We start from the raw sequence: 20494 nt of genomic DNA on the forward strand, positions 1-20494 counted from the left end.
TTTTCATGAGTCATATAAATATTTAGATTAAACTCAATCGACCCAATAACACATGGGTTTGACTGAATTTAAAATTATGTTAAAAACTGGAAATAAAAAATAAGAAAAATCACAGAAAACCAAAAAAAAATCTAAACAATATAATTCAGGGAGATCAAAACTTGTGAAACAACAGCTTTTGATTTGTACAACCAACTATCGATATTAATATTTCCATTAACTACCAAAAGAGTTTCTTGGTATGACATTTCCATGATACCTTTTTTATAAATCATTGATCCTTTCCAATTCAAGCATGAGCTGCGTTTTGATGGGTCATTTTGGATATGAGATTTTACTTTTTATGTTAGTTTAGCAAAAAAAATATTATTTTTGAGATGATGAATAAAATTTTACATAATTGTGTAAGCTTATCCCGAGGTCTTAGACTTAGTGCCAGACATGCTATAAGTTTATCGGCAATTTTACAAACAAATATAAGATTAAATAACTTGGTGAATTATTTGAAGGTCAGAAACAACATTCCCTTTTCACACCCAAATTTACAAGGTAATGATCAAGTAGGAATTTTACATGAATTTTATCACCTTCCTTTACAAAATTTCTTATTTCACAATCACACAAGAATGGGTAAAATAACATTATATATATAGAAGTTAAACTAGACAACACATCACCACATCACCTTCAAGTCAATTTTCTACTGGGGAATGGGTGGAATCCTCTTTTCGACTCCAGACTCTCTCGATGCATCCTCGCTCGAACTTTACACAATATTCTTAACCTCAAGAACTAATGCTAAACAAAAGCCTAGCTTCCTTTATCAAACCAAATTGTGAAGATGGTTTCGCCAAGTTTTACATAACAATCAAAAGAGCAGCAGAAACCATTAAAAGCTGTAATGAATTCATGTCTGTGCATCGAAGACCTGAAATACATGACGTTTCCTAGTCAAAAAGCATAATAATACCATAATAGTATAATACTAATAGTAAACACATGAGAAAAACGGCCACAGAACATGACGCGAAGAGCCGGTATTATTCATTCTAAGCATAGCCATTCATCTAATAACTAACTCATCACATAAATCCGAATGCAAGACAATGCTGGAGAAAGTTTCAGGGATCTTTTGAAGCCGTACTGACAAAAACAGTAAGTGGACTTCTACTGCCAAGTATCCGTATTTGCCGGGATACAGAAGTTTATTCAGTAGGGAGCTGGGGGGAGAGGGGATAACGTAAAAAAATTCGAAACGGTATATGTAATATTTCTAAAAATGAAAGACTCCCTCCCAAAAAAATCTACTGACGCTCCCCACCTCCCCCTTTTCATGTCCCATTCCCCTCTCCGAAATTCCTGGAACAATCCCTGAATAAATTCTCCATATAAAGATCTTTTTTTCTTCAGAGAAGAGGAGCAGTGGATTGTGATAGACAACTGATATCAAGAACACAAGAAGTATTGGCTACTTGAATCTATAGATCACTAAGATCTTTTTTGTCATTTATCCAGATTTATCAAACTTGAAAAGCCGACCTTCAATACCAAGCATTACTAATAAAAAGTTACAACCACAAACATATTGATGGAATGAGAACTTACTGGTTTGCCCAGACGATGCAGCAGCAGGCAGTGCTGGAATCTTGATGGCTGTGTTTAGAAACAGTTGTGGTATTTGTGAGAGAGAATTTTAAAGAGGAGTTATCTTTTTGGTGTGAAAAAATCTACCACTTATGAAGAAATTGCAGTAATAAAATTATCTAGGTGACATACTTTTATTGCATGAAGAAGCTGGTAACTGGGATGTAGATGGCCAAGGAGCTGGAATGTTGTCGTTCAAGTCGCATAGGAAGCTGACCCCTGCAGTTACGTCGAAAACCACGTCTGATGGCAAGCTCGGTAAAAGGCATCCAGACTCTATTTTCAAATCAGAGAATAAATCAAATGAGATGTAGAGGATGCAAAGGTAATTTACTAATTTAAGAGTGACTAGATGGCTTGTCAAAAGATGTTTCGACTTAACAAAGTCCAAGTCATTACACGATTGAATTTGCATGGTATTGAAATCTAAAACTGTCTTTTCAAAAGATAAGATGCTAGTATTATTGGCACCAGTCGTTGATGATCATAACATCTCAATTTTCTAAAGTCAACAGTAAAATAAGATTGATTAATAACCATAACTAAATAGATGACAGGTGAATGGTTTATAAAAAGTCTAAAAAAAATTCACTTCTTTCACAAGGATCAGAACAAAAGGTGAAAGCAATAAATGAGAAAATTACCCTGTGTACCAACTGGAGCACACAAATGATGATTCCAGAGAGATCAGCATGGAAGAATGAGAAACTTTTCACCATTAGCATCAGCAGAACTTTATTTTATAATAAATAACACGTAATTAAATAACAGAAAAGAGTTAACCTTGCAGGGAGAAATCTTTGAGGCTAATATGACACTGGTTATAAACATCATTTGTAATGTTCGCTTTTCGTAATTTTACTCCAAGTGAAGCCGCACAATTCAAAGCTTGCAAGTTTGTGACAAAACTCTGCCTTTGCAGGTGAGAAACATAGCTCTCGACAGCATTGCAACATGCAGTCTGGTTATTTGTTACGGCACTGCAGCCTTCTACAACATGGCTCATGTTTGGAAAATTCAGAGGACACACTGTAGAGCAATATATAAAGGGTGTCAAAAAATTAATGATGTCAATTGAAGACATTGAACGTGAAATCATCAAAACACGTAAAAAAATCCAAATTCATGATCTTGATGGAAAAAAGGATATAAATTAATAAATGGTGGAGTTATAAGGTTGAATACATGATAACATCTTCATTCACATCTCACCTTTATTAATCCTGCAGTTTGATAGTCCTCGAAGAACATCTTTTGCACGTAAAGGATCGAGTTTACTCGCAAGCCACCTTAGAACGATACCTTTGCAGTCATTAACCCTAGTTGTATGGTCAGAAAGCACATGGGATCCATTCAGGCTCAGCATATTATAAGCTTTTTGAGCAAGCTTTCTGGCGGCATCCAAAATAGCATTCTGGCAAACTTGCTCGCAGCATTCATTCACAATATCAATCTTCCCACACGAAGCAAGAAGGTTAGATGAATCCACCGTGCTCTCAAACTCGGAAACATCACTAACCGGGCAAGAGCCTTCTGTAAGATTTGATGAATGAATAAAGCATATCTTAGATAAACCGACATTGGCACCCTGACCCACCAAAATTTGCTCAAAATCTGAAAGGCAATGGGAGGCAAGTGTTCCATTTAAAGCAAGTCTGTTGGTTACATTACTAGATTGACCAATGAGAACGACCAGAGTGGCTTCTAATTGAGGGCAGCACACTACATTGGCCAACAATGGTGCAAATGCAGCCATGCAATCTGTTGACGTCAATTGCATCATGCTTGAGAGGGAAGTAAAGTTCAGAGTACATAACCCTGTGCCGAAGGAGAGTGAAATAATTTCAAATTTTAACTTCCATAACTTAAATGATTTTAAATTTTCTGATGCGGGAACAAACCTGATAATTTGGGGATAGTATTGTTTGTGAATGGTGTCAAGGGAGAAGGTGCAAGAAGAGGAAGAAAGGGCTGAGGAGAGGCAGTAGGAGAAGTATCAGGCAAAAATACATCAGCTCGTCTTTCCGTTAGCACAAAACTTCCATGATATTTCGACAAGGAGCAGTAAGATTTTCCAATCCCTGTATGACACAATGTTTATAAGAAATACGACAGTTTAAAAGAACTCAAAGATAGAAACATGTTATGCTATTCTTCTGGGGTTTGCAAGAAATTTTAGACTAGATACATCACTGGGAACATGCTGATTGCAAGAAATAAAATGAATAGATAAACTTGTGGCCAAGTTAACAGAACTAAGCGACAGTATCATACACTATTTCAAAGAAAATCATGTATAGCAGCTCGAAGTTCATTTATTGGTAGGTATGCCCATACGGTGTCCATGTGCTTGCTAGAATTTTTTCTTTCTTGGAACGAGTAAAACATGTTCTAGTGCTAGTAGCACTATAATTCCAGAACAATGACCAATTATAAGTTTACTGGTTGAGCTTATCAGTTGGATCAGGTTGCCACTAATTGACTACATTTGCAAAGCTCCAAGCTAAAGTATCTTATACAGGTATCAAAAAGTTATCCACAGAACTTTATCAGACACTCGTTCTATTGAAATCAGCCCAACTTGCAGGCTGCTGCTGAAATCTTTCCGCCACTCTCTATTATTGAAAAAAAATGAAAAATGCTATACAGGTTACGAAAGTTAAACGGTGAAAACATCACCACGTTTTAAAGGCATAATGACTCAAGCTAGAAGGATGCAAGAGCAAGGATAAGGAAACTTAGGTTGAAATTTAAGCACCGACTAGTATAAGATGCGTCAACCAGATGCACCTGCGAGAAAATGGTCCAGTAATTTTTTTCCGAAAGACAAAAAGATTACAATAAAATAAAAAGCTTAAATCACCAAATTACCAACTTAAAACCCTAGAAGTTGACTGGCTAAAAGAAATTCAGGTCAAATCATCCTACAGTAGATACCAACTAGAGAAACCATAGGAAAAATAGAGAAGCAACCCAGTAAAACAACTACAGTAAAGATCATTTATTTAGCCAATGCAGCAAAATTCAGAGATTCAAGCAAAAGCAACTAATGGCAGAGAAGAACTCTGAGGGTGTTATACTGCAAATCAAATATTTAAAAGCCCAATTTCCACAAACCACCAGAGATCGCAAAGGAAATTATACCCATTTGGTTTCTTGAAAAGCCGATCATTTCCAAAAGACAGAGGTGAAACAACCCACAGATCACGCTAAATTGAAGCAAAACCCGTTCAGAAACTTAAATGTAAGGTGTAATTGCTCACCGGGAAGAATCAAAAGCACAACTAAAGGATAAAGACTGAAACTTCGAGCTACCCCTCTTCTCATTTCTCTTTGCTGTACTTACTGCAAACAAAATGGCGGACAATACAAGATGAACGTGCAAAGAGTTCAAGTTTTTTAAACAAGAAAATAATTTCAGCTCAGGGAAGCACAAAAAAAAAAGAGAAAAATTCAGAGTTTGAAAATGAGAGAGTGAAGATAGGCATCTGGGTATAGCGGAAGGGGGGTTGGGGCAGCCATGAATGAGCTGCTCAAGTTGAGTGGGGACAGAAGCAGTAATTAACGCAAGCTGTACATATTTTGTGAGAAAGGGCCCACTTTTTCAAGAAAAATATAGAGGAAATTCTTGATTCTAATCTTCTTGGTGTGGAAACTCAGACAACAGACAGCAGTACGAATCGATCCACCTAAGAACCGAGCCTCGCATTAAAGTCCATGGACAACCTTTTTCTTCACAATTTGTTTGTGTGCCTTTAAGACTCACGTGCATGGCACGTGATGCATGGATTTCAGGGTTTTCATTTTTTTTTAAATAGAAAAAATAATCCTTGTCCGAAATCCTGGTTTTGTTTCACAGGGGACAGTGAAATTCTACACAAAGAGAACAAAACACGAGAGAAATTGGCCAAAAAATAAAATAGATTTACTTTATTTCTTGATTATATAAAATATAATATTTTATTTTTCATTGAATCAGCGAAGTCACAATCATTCGACTGAGAATGAATATGTTATTTAAATGGATATGGAAGGATTATTTTTTAGATGAAAATTACAAACAGATATGGAGAAGATGAATTGCAAGCAAAAAGAATAATTTATTATTTCCTTAAAATGTACATATTATATTAATCTTTTCTTGGCCATCCAAGGATGACGAGATTTTTTCAAATTCTATTTTAATAATAATAATAATAATAATAATAATAATAATAATAATAATATTTTCGCTATATCGCAAAAACATATCATACATGAAAAAAACTCATTATTCGTTTGTTGTGTGCATANAATGCTACAATATTACCGGCAAATTATTTAGGTCTTAAATGAGCTTCAATGTGGGTAATTAGTGGGGAACTTTGGCCATTAATAATTTGAATTCCCTATGGAGTAAAGTAGCAATAATTGCCTGACATTTTAAAAATAATTTACATAACAACAATTTTTCAGGCTTCGGGTACGTCTCAACCCATTGTGACAAAAGTCGAGTCGTATAAATTTTGCTTTGAGTACATTTCAAATCCAATACTACAGCATAAGAGCGCCCCAACACAACGGCCAACATGAAAGCTTTCCACTATTGACATTTTGCTCAACCTGTAAACCTTGAATCAGTAGAGGGCCTCCAAATGTTACAAGTTCAAGAACTCCCAAGGGAACAACCTTCTTCTAGAATCCGTGCGACGATTTTTTCATTTCTGTCTTAGTCTGCACCTCACATCGACAACTAGATGCCTGATATGTGGAGCATACCACTTCACTTTCTCGAGGTGATCAACCGAAACCTCCCAGCAAAGGCCTGGCAAGCAACGATTTTTATCTCATCAGATTCACAAAATTTGACTTTTGACAGTATCATGCTCTATTTTTCAAGATCAATTTTTCTAGAACGTAACACGATTTGGTAATTGGTTGAAGATAAAGATAGATGATGCCTTGCGATTTAGCTATGTCAGAAATGGAGTGCACAACATGATTCGTCCACGAACTCTCCCCTGTGTCCTTCACGTTCCCATGGATATGTAAAATTCCCCCCTCGTCTCTGCAGATTTTAAGTCACATGAAACTTGGAAAAAGAAACGGTAAACATGACCCAAGTATGGACCAGCAAGAATCCATAAAGATGATGAATAAAGCACTATATTTTTGAATTCGTGACATGCTAAAATACGTGGACTGATGTTATTTACCTTAGCGCTTCAACGGCGGTAACCCAACTACATTCACTGGATGGAAGGAGGCCTAGGCAGACTCGATCAGCAACTCCCTGCATAAAAAGATATTCCATGTAAGCTTTCGAGAATAATCAGAACAAACGTGGAATATGATAATTAATTAAGATGGTTAGTCTCCTTACTATGCACATTAACGTGCAAGTCGATTCTTTCAATTTTTTTTTCTGTCGTTTATAGTTTTTTTTCTTTCCAGACGCACCTACCTTGTTCCCTTAAATAAAATTTATTTTCGAAATTACCTTTTCATGTTATCTAAAAGATATCACTTACTCGCAACCACTATTTTTCAGGGTAAAATGGTAGACACAACAGAGTGTTCAATTTTTTGACTCTCGTATAAAGACAAGTAAACATTTAAATCCAGTGAGGCAATATCATACTTTAGGAGCTGTAACTCTATTATCTCCTTCCAGGACAACACAACGGTCAGCCACAGAATTGGCAAGGAGATTACGATGGAGTGCTTCAATGGCATGGGGATTCCACTCACAGGCATACACCATTTTTGCGTTGGCCCTAATTTACCATCGCATATAAAAATAGAAGCGTTAGTGGAAAATACACTCATATCAAGCATCATTCCACATAATTGTTAGCAGCCAGAATTCAGAAAATTTGAAATTTTCTAGAGATAATAGGAATAGACCTCAGAAGGAAAGGAAGAGTAAAGTATCCTATGCCTGCGAACAAATCTACAATAACTTGATCTTTACATTCTAGTCGGGCCATCCGAAGCTTCTCGGAAAGATTACCCCAAGAGAACATGCACTTGGTGGTATCAAAAGAGTAGAGAATGCCGTTTTCACGGTGATCAACCCAACCGCCATCTCCAACAAGAATCTCCAACTTACTGTCCCTCGTTCCATTTTGCGCAATTCGATTCTACAAAATATCAACACAATCCATCAGCAAAGAAATGTTAACATTACAAATAAAAACTGAACCACGGGTTTATCATAACATTAATTCTCATGACTTTTATGTATCTAGCAAGGAATAGTTTAAGGGCATATTTGATCAACAGGAGAAATGCAATTTAATTTGGTAAAAAACCTAATATCATACAAGTGTGATTCGAGCAAAGGCTTTGCAAAACAGAGAAACTCAAGTCATTAAAATCAGGTAACTGAATTAACATTTATACATGTTCACTTCAGCATTGAACAAGCAGAACCAAGATTCTATAATCTGGTATTGTATTATTTTAATCATAAACTAGAATACATATTTTAAAAAAAGCATGATAGAGAAGTGGCCTGTTAGATGAAGGGCTATGTCTCCAACATACTTGTCGCGCGAGACGTCCAGTCCCAAGCGATTTTGCAACTATCGGCCAAAGCTCCTTTCCAATCGAGTCCCACATTGGATCCTTGAAGGATGTTGTAGGGAGAACAATCATATCTCCTACTCGTTCCCATCTGAAGCAAAGAATAAATTCATAACAAGCAGAATAATGCGTATTCCAGTTAAAAGGGTCTAAGTAATTGAAATAAAATATTACTATATTAATATTTAATTTAAAAAATTTGGACCTCAAAGGCAGCTGTTCTATAAGCTCTGATGGAAGTCTGTGATGATTCAACAAAGGTGCTACAGCTTCCTTCATCACTTTGAAAGGAGTAGTAGGAGTTTTTTTAATGTTTGCAACTTCATCAACGATCTTAGTTGCACCACAAGCTTTTAGAAGATTCAAAGCTGATGGAGTCGAGATACCTTTCGACATGTCGAAAGAACATGCCGTCCAGGATTGTTGATCATTGGATACTTCAACATTGTTTTCAACCTTTGACATATCTTCAAAGACAGCGCTAAATTTTTCAGTCACGGGGAAACAGATAAGCATTTTACCGTCCAGAGTGTAAACTTTTCTTCCAAGATCCAACCACCCAAAATTTTTCAATACATCTTTTCCCAATTTTGCATACTTTTTATCAAGCCGAAGAACCCAAGGTTTGGTTATGACCAAGCCTCCATTGTTTCCCCTTAGTTCTTCAAATGTAGAGTCTTGGAGAGCAGATTGATTCACCTTGAGTTCGGTTTTATGCGAATACAAAAAAGAACGATTATTTTCCTCTTTTTGTCCCATAAATTCTGAATCATGACATATCGACGGCAAATGACGTAAATCAACCTTCATAGGCTGACTGAACTTAGTCCCAAATGCATAACAAGATGCCCCACCACCAACTATCACTAGATTATCACCAATAACACTTACTGTGCTACGAACAAAAAGGCTTTCTTCAATAGACTGCATCCTTATAGTCTTCCAAGAGTAGGACAGAAGATTCAGTAAAGATAATTCTTGATACCCACTGACAGGACATCCACCCAACACGCCAAGATAATTTGAATAAATGAACATCGAGTGTGAAAACCTAGCATTCGGTGCAACCCCATATGTCTTCATCTTATTCCACAGGCTTGTTTCAACATCAAAACTGTAAAGATCCCCAAGTGCTTTCTCCCCGTTGTATCCACCAAACATATACAACTTAGAACAATTTGATTCCATAGAATGCGAATGAAGGGGACCAGGCCAGTTTCCCCGAGTTTCTATCTCTGTCCATTCAGAGGTCAATGTGTCAAGGACATAAAGTGACGATAATATTTTATCATTATAAATTCCACCAAATACATATATCTTAGAACCAACCACGGCTGCTGCATGTCGATGCCTGCGGAAAAAGTATACAAAAACACATGACAAAAGGACAAACTTCAGTGGTTGGACAACTAAGTTCAAGATTCAGAAAGCACGTCAAGCAAATAGACTTTCTTTAAGGAGAATTGATGAAATCATACCCCTTGCATGGAGAATGTTACTATCTGAAGTAAAAAGAATACCAATAAAAAAATACACAGATTATGCTTTCTCATGAGTGCTAACATGGGACATATGGATTTTTTTTTTTGGAATAGGAATCAATGGGACATAAGGATTTAATCATGTCCATACTAAAAAAATGCAAAAGCATCTTATATTAAAATATGTGGTTAATACAGGATTACATATTTAAGCAAGGGTTACATGATTGTACAACAGTTCTTACAAACTGAAAATACATAAAAGGTTGTAGACTTAAAAACTCACCTTGGGGGGAATAAACTGCCAGAACATTGTAAAAACTTCCATTCATTATTGGCCATGTCAAAGACCCAAACATCATTCAGAATATTCAGAGGATCAGCCCTACCTCCAATTACATACATGAAATCCCCAACAACAGAACAAGTATGTCCTAATCGAGCAGAAGGTGTTCCCATTACAGCAACTATCTCTACCATTCCAGATTGTGCATCCAGAAGCACCAGATCATTTTTACGTTCATGTCGTCCAATTCCTCCAAAACCACCAAAAATAAGAATTTTCTTTTGGTCAACTGAACATGCAGAATGACCCCACAAGAAAAGTCTTTCAACAGGTTCACCATCTACCTCAACCGTAGATAGATTGAAGGAAATAACTTTACATGATCCTGCCAATGATTTTTAAATATTTAAACTTCCGGTCACATTAATTGAAAGAAGTCCTGCAATTAAATATATATTAGAATGCGACACTAAACAATTTCTCAGTCAGCTGTGACCATTCATCAAAAAGGTTTGTAAAAGTGCAAAACAAAAGACAGTCCAGGTTTATGAAATTACATCAATTTCAGATGACATTTAAACGCATAGAAAAATCCACACACAAAGGTTTATCATATCAACTGCAAGCTAATATGGGGTGATTAAGTGTTTCCCATGGATAACCAGTAATAAACTGACCAAAAAATTATGGAGTGTCATCAGATAATACTTAATAAATTACCCTTTAATCAATGTTATGAATAAGGCAGATAATATAGCAAACAAAAGAAACAGCAAATGGTATACCGCTTAAAATCTAGAAAGTAGAAGCCTGCTACAACACTGGGTAAGTAAATACCATTTGTATTCTTACAAGTGACAGTTCAAATTTCATCCAATCATTTTAAAAGGCAATAACAGACAATGTCAATGTGATGACTACCATTGGTTTCAGAACTCAACTTCCCCTCCTGTCCAGCGACAACATTCCCTACAGAATTCCCCAAAGTTTCAATCCTTTTGACCTCGCTATACTTCTCAGAACCACAACCAAGCACTTCACCTTCCAATGGAATTGGACTACTGGAAAATCCATTCTTTATCAAAGTACTCAGAAAAAGATCGGTTCTTTTTCTGTTAGCCTCCATTTTTTCATTAGCAACACCAACAAGGTACTCAACATACTCCTGAGAAACCACGAGCTTGATGGAATCCCCCAGCGGAACCTCCAACCGGATGGAGCAGCGTATCGCGATGATAACTCTCTTACTGACGCTGGTAATGCCACTCTCTCTGAACCCAGAAGAAATAGCCAGAGAAACCAAACACTGAGCCGCCTCCAAGTCTCTGCACTCAACCGCAATAATCAAAGGCTCAAACCTGAACACTATGCTGTGAGACTCCAGGTGATCTGACTCGCTTGTGACACGGGAAGGAGGTGGATCCGATGAAGCAGGGTAAAGGAGGGGAAGGAGGGAAGATGGGTGAACTGGGTCGTGGGAGATGAAGATCCAGGTGCCTCCCTTGGCCTTTTTCTTGAGGGCGGAGTGGTTGGTGGGATGGGAGAAAACGGAAATACGGCCGGAGCAAGAGCTGGTGGTGAAGAAAGAGGGATGTGAGTTGATGGCGTTGAGGAGAGGAACTATGGGTAAGTCCAACGTGCCTTTGGGGGAATTATCGGGCTCCGGCGAGTTCATAGCAATCATGGCAGCGGCTTTCCTCTTGTCAAACACCATCGGTATTGCCTAAACCCTATTCGATGAGTTCGCGGGGTTTTAGATGTGACTCAAACACAAGTCAGAATTTGATGTAATCACATTAGGAGCAGAAAAGTTACTTAACAGCATGATCATGGGCCGTTAGACATGAACTACCCACTTACAAATCCAAAAATCCAACCCCATTAAGTATAATTTTCTCAAAAATCTATTGATTGCAGAGCAAAATTCCATTGACGAAATCGTTGATATGCCAGTCAAGATATTCGTGAATAGTTAGTGAGCAAGTGATATTATTTGAAAAACTTCTCTTTTTCTATCAATTTTTCACTACAATTTTTATTTTGTATGTCTAATATTTAAATATTTGCAAGTTAAATGTATGAAGATATTTATTTTAGTTTCTTACTTCTAAACTTTTTTCCCGAAATATTATGGTAAAATATTGGACTATTAGCCATTCGACTTTGCTTCAATCTTATTATTTGTGAAAATATCATTCCAAGAAACCAAAACTTCGTGAATAATATTATAATACCTATAAAACTCACATTAAAAAGTACAAGTTTAGATTATCATCTTGCTAAAAAATTATATTTGAATTAAAATTTTGACATATTTGACATGATAAGTTCCTCACTTTGATGCAAGTTAATGGTTCTCCTAACAATCGTTGCCACATAAAAGATTTAAGATTAAAAAAAAACCACCATTGAAGGTTTCAAAATCTTGCTCTCAAACCCGAGGTTTGTTTCACAACCTGGTCCTACACTAAGCATTCTCCATCTTTCAAAATCCTTATCCTAAAATCTCATCCAAATACTCCCTCCACCTCTCATTCCATCCCACCATTCATCACCAAGAAATCATACCACAATGCAAACACCAACAACAAATACAGATAAGATTCAAAATCATTAGCTAACAAAATCAGAATCCCACATTCTCTTCTCTTCCGCCATTGCCAACTTGTGTTGCATCTCCAAGAAAAGGTGACAAAATTATGTCTTGCTCGAGTATCACTATGTGGGTGTCCTCAAAACCCTCCATTTCCGACCCTTCCGCTCTCTCCTCGCGCTCCTTTATCACCCCTTTTCAGCTTCCGAGTTCAAACACTTCCAGCTCCATTTCCACATCATCTAGACCACCATCTTCCACCCAAGTTCAATGTGGTTTACGCGATCTGCGTGATCGTATCGAATCGGTGAAAAACACCCAGAAAATAACTGAGGCAATGAAGCTTGTGGCTGCAGCCAAAGTGAGAAGAGCGCAGGAAGCTGTGGTCAATTCCAGGCCTTTCTCTGAAACGCTAGTTGAAGTCCTTTACAACATCAACGAACAGCTTCAAACGGATGACATCGACGTTCCACTCACCAAGGTTAGGCCAGTCAAGAAAGTCGCCCTCGTCGTGGTAACCGGCGATCGTGGCCTGTGCGGCGGATTCAACAACGCCATACTGAAAAAAGCCGAGTCCCGTATCAAAGATTTGAAGAATCTTGGCCTCGATTACACAGTCATAAGTGTTGGTAAAAAGGGTAACATGTATTTTATCCGCAGACCTTTTATTCCCGTGGATAGGTTTCTCGAAGGCACCAACCTTCCGACTGCCAAAGAAGCTCAGGCCATCGCCGACGATGTATTTTCACTATTTGTTAGCGAGGAAGTCGACAAAGTGGAGCTTCTGTACACCAAGTTCGTGTCATTGATTAAGTCTGATCCTGTAATCCATACTTTGCTTCCATTATCACCGAAAGGAGAAATCTGTGATATCAATGGCGTCTGCGTCGATGCGGCAGAAGATGAATTCTTCAGGTTAACGACAAAAGAAGGGAAATTAACAGTGGAGAGAGATGTAGTAAGGGCTAAAACTCCAGAATTTTCGCCAATCTTGCAGTTCGAGCAGGACCCAGTTCAGATTCTTGATGCCCTTCTTCCTCTGTATTTGAACAGTCAAATCTTGAGGGCGTTGCAAGAATCGCTAGCCAGTGAACTTGCTGCTAGGATGACGGCGATGAGCAATGCTACAGATAATGCGGTGGAATTGAAGAAAAATTTGTCTTTATTGTACAACAGACAAAGGCAGGCGAAGATCACGGGGGAGATTTTGGAGATTGTTGCTGGCGCCGATGCCTTGAAATAAATGATCTTCTTCTTCCGGCCTGTAATTGTGATTCTACTTCCTTCTGGAGTATTTTTGTGGGAATTCAAATACGTCATTCTGTAACATAATGGCAATTTCATGACATTTTTATTCACACCTACGTATCAATTACTACCTAATCCATTTTATCTAGTGCTCGCGGATCAATATATCCACCCGGCCCTTATATAAAATAAATAAAATATCAACGAAGCAAGTCGAATGAATTGAGCTCACTCGGAGATAAGCTGAGTTTGAGATTATAAAAGTTGATGAACTTCACGCAAGCTTGTAATTTATGCTACGCTTTAATATCATCTTGTGTTCTTGCATGAAAAGCAGTACTAGTTACGTTGTCCAGTGTGTTATTAATGGGCTAAAAGTCGAAAAGAAACAACTTGGGTCTGAGGCCCTGTCCCTTTATTATTTGTGGATTCATCACCATATCCTTCTCCAAACCGACGTTCGTAATAATTAAGAAATACATCGTTCTACCCATCACCCTACCAATGGTTTACCGGTACTGGCTAGTTTCGACAACAAATTGAATTCAAACTAAATCTTAATTTTGTAGTTGTTTTCATTTGAAGTCAGCTTAACCAAATTTGAAAATATCAGAAAATAAAGATTTATTCTATTTATTTATTATACTTCTCACTAATTAGTAGATTGCATATGCACGTAACACGTGCAGTGCAGAGATCGAAGTAATTTAAAAAATTAGAATTATTTTATGTATTAGACTGTACATGCATGTGTTCTAATAACTCATGATAAAAATAAGGGTTTTTGGTCCAAAAATCTTGGTCAAACTTGAATTTTAAAAATTACATCTATCTGTTTGATTAAAAGTACGTGATATTAAATTTCAAAAAAAAAAAAAAAAAAAAAANCGTGATATTAATAATGAGAACGGGAATATTTTTGTGAAAAATATTTAAATTTAAACAATTGGGGGCAGCCCTGCTCAATGCATGGATCGGAGAGTGATGGTAACGGTCGGGTCTTTTTCCAATGAAACAAAATTTAAATCCGACCTATTGACATCTGTATGATTTCCTAGATTTGGATCATCTACTGTGTATTTTTTACACGAGATGATCAGTTGATCATCTGATAGACTTTACACAGTGTCAGATAAATTTGAAAAATTTTCAGACGAAATGAGATGATCATCAAGTGTAAAAAGAGCACAACATCAAATACTGTGTTTTCAACCATCCAAATCCTTTGTATCCTCCCGTTTAACAAATATCAAAGGTTAAATTTTTTTTTTTATATTCAAGATTCATTTTGGCCCTTCCTTTTATTTCATTTTTCGTATGTAATCAATTCCTTGCTTTCATCAATCAACATCGGCGACCCATTTAAAAATACAGGAAATTGGCCTTCAGTCCTCAGCCGTCATTTTTTTTTTGTTCAGTCTCTAGGTACTTTTTTAGTACCACATTTCCACATGAAGTGTACCACATTTTCACATGAAGTGTACCACAATTTATATGACATAGTACCACAATTTTGTGGGTAGGGAGTGAACCCAAAAAAATGTTTTGATTGGAGATTTTTCACCAACTTCTCCTTAAAAATAATGTCAAAAAAAATTAAATACTCCTGTTTTTTATTTTAGTTAATGAATTCAGATATAGTATTTCAAAACTCGACTTTAGTTTGATCTGACTGTTTTCGAGCGGATATCCGGTTTTAATTCTTTCTGCTTGAGTAGGTTTATGGAATATTTGTTCTCGAAAGTAGGTTGATGGGATTGTACATTATAACATAGTTCAATTTTATTTTTCTAGCCGAAGTCGAGTTCGAAATCTATTATGTTACAAAAATTTTCGAACTTTATCAAACAAGAAGAAATTTTAAAAATAGAGCGAAGAGGTAATTTCAAACAATTTTAAAAAGTATATTTAAAATGTTCATTAGTTCGAGAACTACTATAGCCGCTCTCTGTCCTTAATTTACCCTTTAATTTGTCATAAGTTCAACCAACAACTTTAGGACAATATCGAAGGACCGTGTTTTATCATCAAGTTCATGAAAGCGACTAAACATGATCAAATTGTAAGGGTTTTATTACTTTATTATATCCATCCTTAATTAATTTGGAATTATTGATAAATGATTAAATAGTTTATTTAATGTTTTAATAGAATACAAAATTTAAGCAAATTTAGCAATTTGAATTAAAATAATATTCATGTTAGGAGATTAAAAACACAATTGTATAAATTATTATGAGAAAATGTGTGGGACCGAGCGCTTGACGTTTTACACTTTTACTAAAAGCTATAACTGATAGTAACGGTACAACTCAAATCTTTTAAATCGCACAGCAACTCGAACACCACAGTTCGATCGCTATTCCAACTGAGACAATTACTGCACTCAACAAAATATCTCATTTGCAAGTTGCTCATCAGTCAGCTAAAAGATTATTACAACCTAGATGTAATTCAGATTTTCAGGATATTATTTCTTTTTTTATTTTTTGAAAAAATTATAACCTTTGATAGATTTTTTTTTTCAGGATATTATTTCTTATTTTTTTTAATGATTTGATACCCGTTTACATGAATAACTTTGTATAAATTAATTTATAGTATAACATTTATTATTTTTTTTGAGAGAAGTATAACATTTATTGTTAATAATAAGAAAACTATATTTTGTGTACATGACTAGACATTATAATAAAATTTTAAATAAACATTGAATTCAGTGAGGTGATTCGATTGTGTAAATTGATAAAAGGTTCACCCGCTAAAAAAAAACTGTCGTACAATTAATAATTTATTTAACAAATACATATATAAATAGAATTTTACCTCCTTCATGTTTATTGCATCAAGCCTTTCGTGAAAAATCTAAAACCCTTAGAAAATAGGTAAAAATTTGTATGAGATGGTCTCACAGGCCGTATTTTGTGAGACGGATCTCTTATTTGGATCATCCATAAAAAAATATTACTTTTTATGCTAAGAGTATTACTTTTTATTGTGAATATCGTTAGGGTTGACCCGTCTCACAAATAAAGATTCGTGAGATCGTCTCACAAGAGACCTACTATAAAAATATTAATAAGCTAATGTATCTCTCATTTTTTTTTAAAAAAAATCAAGGATATTAAATCAATCAATTATCCATAGAAAAAAGGTTTTATGCCTTGGTTTTTTAAATTATGTTTTTGAATTTTTATATGGAGTGTTGATGTAATTCGTCCATATCTATAGTAGTAATTAAAGTTAGGAAAAAACACAGGCTAGATATATCGTCTTACATATTAATTTAATAAGACGGATTTGTGACCTGAATCATGAAAATTTATTATTTTTTATGTCAAAATATTACTTTTTAATACATATATACATCGGATCGAAGCGTCTTACAGATAAGAGACGTGAAATCGTTTCATAAGTGACATAGTCTTAAAATTAAATATTTTAATGATATGTTGGTGGAGATTTTATTGAAATTTCATAAATATCCATGTAACTTGTCTACTCACACTCATTAATTTTCTCTCCATGACATATTTCGCTTTCTAATTTTTTTAATTAACCAACCAAATAATACAAATATTATATAATTAAAAAATTTATACCGCTAGTTGCAGGAAACAACACTGATATATTAAAACAATTTCAATATAATTATGAATTCAAATATTAAAAGTCTATCTGATTCTAATCTTTTACCTGTATGTTTTTAACAGAAGTGGGAAAAAATGGGAATCCTCGTTGATAGGTTTTTTTGGGTAATGGGTTATTCTATCAGAGGTCCTCTAAGAAAGTAACCTAACTAGCTCCTCTCTCATTCCTTTTCTTTTTAATTTTCTTCACGTTTTTCTATGGGTGGCGTTCTCGGAATTTTCCGCGCGTACCAGAAAAAACCAACCTTTCATATTCCAGCTCATTTTTTTTTGTGGCGGATAAGAATAAATAAACGCAGTACTTGCCACTGCAAACACAAAGTGAACATTGATGCAAATTTGAGCGTTGAAGTGTGTGTTATACTGATCTATATAGTATATCTTACTGAAGTGTTCTGTTTCAAGGGGCTCAAAGGGGAGAGGGAGTTAGTTGTATCCATATTTTTTGTCCTTTTCCAACTCTCTTACTCGAAGAGATTGATTCACGTGATTTTCTTTGGAAGTTTGCAGTAAAAGGGATTTCTGAGTGTAAAAACATGAGTGCCATTTTACTGAAGAATTGAGGTCAGAAAAGGCTAGCTTTTGGAAGAGGATAACGTAGCTTCTTTGTATTATTCTCTTCTACCCACTTCCTTTCTCTCCTCGTTTTTTGCCTTGAGAAGATTCAATAATTTTTATATTTCACGCCGATTAATTAACAGCCCTTTCCGTATTGACATCTGTCTATACATATAGATACCGGGTTTATGAATTTAGGGCATTTCAAGCTTCAGTTCTCATTTTCAGCACTAGGTTTCGCAACTCGTAATGTCTTCCACGGAGGATTTTCATCGTGGCTCGGAAACTACAGCGGTGGAAGAATGATAAAGGCTGCGTTGGACGAAGGAGATCTTCAAGAAGATGAAGTGTGGTCAGTAATGAAGACAACTGAAGGTTCGAAGTCAAACTCGAACTCGAAAACAAGAAAGAAAGTTTCACCAGCATCTGCATGGCGTTCAGCGGTTGCCATTTCTTCAAGAGGGGGAGACCAGACGGAGGACTTGGCCGCAGATTTTGTTACTCAACATTCATCAGCTCTTATAGATATTCCAGATTGGTCCAAGACTTTGAAGATGAAATCCAAAGAGAACTTGTGGGATGATGATGATGATGCATGTTATTATCCAAATGATCATGAATCTGACGATGGAGATCAGAGTAAAACCCATCATGTTAAAAATGACGATGATGTGGATGATGATCAGATGGTCCCACCGCATGAATATTTAGCAAGAAAGCTTGCAAGCACACAAATCGCTTCATTTTCAATGTGTGAAGGAGTTGGTAGAACTCTGAAAGGAAGAGACCTTAGCAAGATGAGGAATGCCATTTTAACCAAGACTGGTTTTCTTGGATGATATTTTTTTTTATACAAACTGAAACAGAATCAAGATCAGCGGAAGAAGATATGTATTTATGATATAAAGTGGCACAGGAGTTGGTTTTTCATATATATATATATATATATATATATAAGTATATGGTAAATTGTGAGTTAGAGAGAGTTGTAAGAACAAGATGTTTTGGGCATTTAATTTTATTTCTTAGGTCCATATTAGTAGCAGTATGATTTATGAGGAACGCGAAATCAATGGTTGCAGGCTCTGATATTATGATTGTGTTAAATATGTTTCTCTCTTGGAAAATTATGGAATACTTCATGTTTTGTTTAACATTGTTTCAGCTGTCTGTACTGCAGGTCTCTTTGAATTTTTGGCTATATTTACTTCTTTTTCTCGCTGATTGATCTTATTGTACACGCTTTAAGAACCGTCGTTTCAGTAGTGCATTAAACAAGTTGATCAATGCTTTGCGTAGAAATTACAGACAACCTTTGGAGATGGTGCAGACGACTATAGACACATATAATTAGCTGATTAAAGAACAATCTTCTGCTGGTATTGGTAATTGGCACTGTTCCCTTTTCCCACGCACTACAAAGTTTTAGCACTGTTCCCTTGTCCCTTCTTCCCTTGATCCAATGATACACCGAGAGTAAAATTTATAGCATAGAATCAACCGCAACTGTCCGCAAGAACCAAGTGGTGCTGTAATGACTTGGGAGCTGTTCGTGTCTTAATTACGGGTTGGAGATACATATAATTCGATTCACACAGTGCAGATGAATTTATAATTTGTCACCAACTTCGTGGATTTGTTGTCAAAATTTAAAGGACATGTCGCATGTGGGCAAGTGTGCTTGAAGGATGTCTATAATTGAGGATGAAATGTTTTTCTTGCATGCTAAAGTAATATTATTTTGTTTTGTTTTAATCATGAAACTTATTCATTAACAATTTACATTTTGTGAAAATAACATTTTAGTTCAAAACATTGGAAAATAGTGAACGGAAATGAGATTTTCTGAAGGAAAAATAGTTTTCATAATAACAAAATCATATCGAAATAGTTGTGATCTTAATGTAATTTATCATATTAAAGTCATATTTTTTTCCCTCTACCCTCTAAAGTGAAATTTACCCACATGTATAATATTAACAATAAAAAAGATAATTAAATTCAATGGATCATTCTATGTCTGCATTCATAGAATGATCCATTAAAACGCTAACATATATCATTCTTTTGCTTTTTTGATATATATTTGATTTTTATATTTCTTAAAATAATAATTATTTTCAATTTACCTTTTACAAATATCAAAAAATATTTTATTTTGACAAATTATAATCTAACAACCTATATTTCTAAATTAACTCAAGATATTCCTATATGACATTATATATATGATAAAAATATATCTGATAGCTAGAAAATAAAGTCTAACATATCCACATGTATTATTAAATATCCACCCTTAATATTATATCATATCAAATGTTTAAAAAATGACAAAATGTAATTAAAACACCAATAAAGTTTGTACTCATCGTGTCTATCAATGAAGTGTCACTACCCAACATTAATTCAAGGGTATGTTTGCCGCATTTTATGAACTTGGGAATGATATATATCCCGACTCATG

General features: G+C 35.5%; 4 protein-coding genes across 5 annotated transcripts; 2 read left to right on the plus strand and 2 right to left on the minus strand.

The window, feature by feature from the left end:
• Nucleotides 1-477: 477 nt before the first annotated feature.
• On the minus strand, nt 478-5361 carry LOC140980990 (uncharacterized GPI-anchored protein At1g61900-like). 2 transcript variants are annotated; one of them, XM_073447166.1, is made up of 8 exons: nt 4908-5361; nt 3546-3725; nt 2857-3462; nt 2428-2673; nt 2289-2300; nt 1777-1920; nt 1606-1653; nt 478-928 (listed from the first exon to the last, which is right to left on the minus strand). In XM_073447166.1, the coding sequence occupies exons 1-8, from the start codon at nt 4969-4971 to the stop codon at nt 858-860; spliced, it is 1371 nt and encodes a 456-aa protein (XP_073303267.1). In that variant the 5' UTR covers nt 4972-5361; the 3' UTR covers nt 478-857. The 2 variants fall into 2 exon arrangements, 1 of the variants encoding a protein (XP_073303267.1); XR_012176020.1 differs by lacking the exons at nt 478-928; nt 2289-2300 and having other exon boundaries at nt 1600-1653; nt 1777-1918; nt 2414-2673; nt 4908-5360.
• A 715-nt stretch (nt 5362-6076) lies between these two features.
• LOC140980706 (tRNA wybutosine-synthesizing protein 2/3/4) lies at nt 6077-11796 on the minus strand. The gene is made up of 9 exons (XM_073446723.1): nt 10900-11796; nt 9979-10363; nt 8417-9562; nt 8173-8302; nt 7531-7766; nt 7265-7400; nt 6840-6916; nt 6585-6691; nt 6077-6448 (listed from the first exon to the last, which is right to left on the minus strand). The coding sequence occupies exons 1-9, from the start codon at nt 11690-11692 to the stop codon at nt 6342-6344; spliced, it is 3117 nt and encodes a 1038-aa protein (XP_073302824.1). The 5' UTR covers nt 11693-11796; the 3' UTR covers nt 6077-6341.
• Nucleotides 11797-12475: 679 nt separating this feature from the next.
• LOC140981022 (ATP synthase gamma chain, chloroplastic-like) lies at nt 12476-13929 on the plus strand. The gene has a single exon (XM_073447233.1). It carries the CDS (start codon nt 12678-12680, stop codon nt 13812-13814), a length of 1137 nt encoding a protein of 378 aa, XP_073303334.1. The 5' UTR covers nt 12476-12677; the 3' UTR covers nt 13815-13929.
• Nucleotides 13930-17677: 3748 nt separating this feature from the next.
• Nucleotides 17678-18942, plus strand: LOC140981463 (protein S40-6-like). The gene has a single exon (XM_073447874.1). The coding sequence runs from the start codon at nt 18216-18218 to the stop codon at nt 18864-18866; it is 651 nt and encodes a 216-aa protein (XP_073303975.1). The 5' UTR covers nt 17678-18215; the 3' UTR covers nt 18867-18942.
• Nucleotides 18943-20494: the final 1552 nt, after the last annotated feature.

Source organism: Primulina huaijiensis, chromosome 7 (assembly GCF_012295235.1).
Source record: "Primulina huaijiensis isolate GDHJ02 chromosome 7, ASM1229523v2, whole genome shotgun sequence".
In the NCBI taxonomy this organism is placed as follows: domain Eukaryota; kingdom Viridiplantae; phylum Streptophyta; class Magnoliopsida; order Lamiales; family Gesneriaceae; genus Primulina; species Primulina huaijiensis.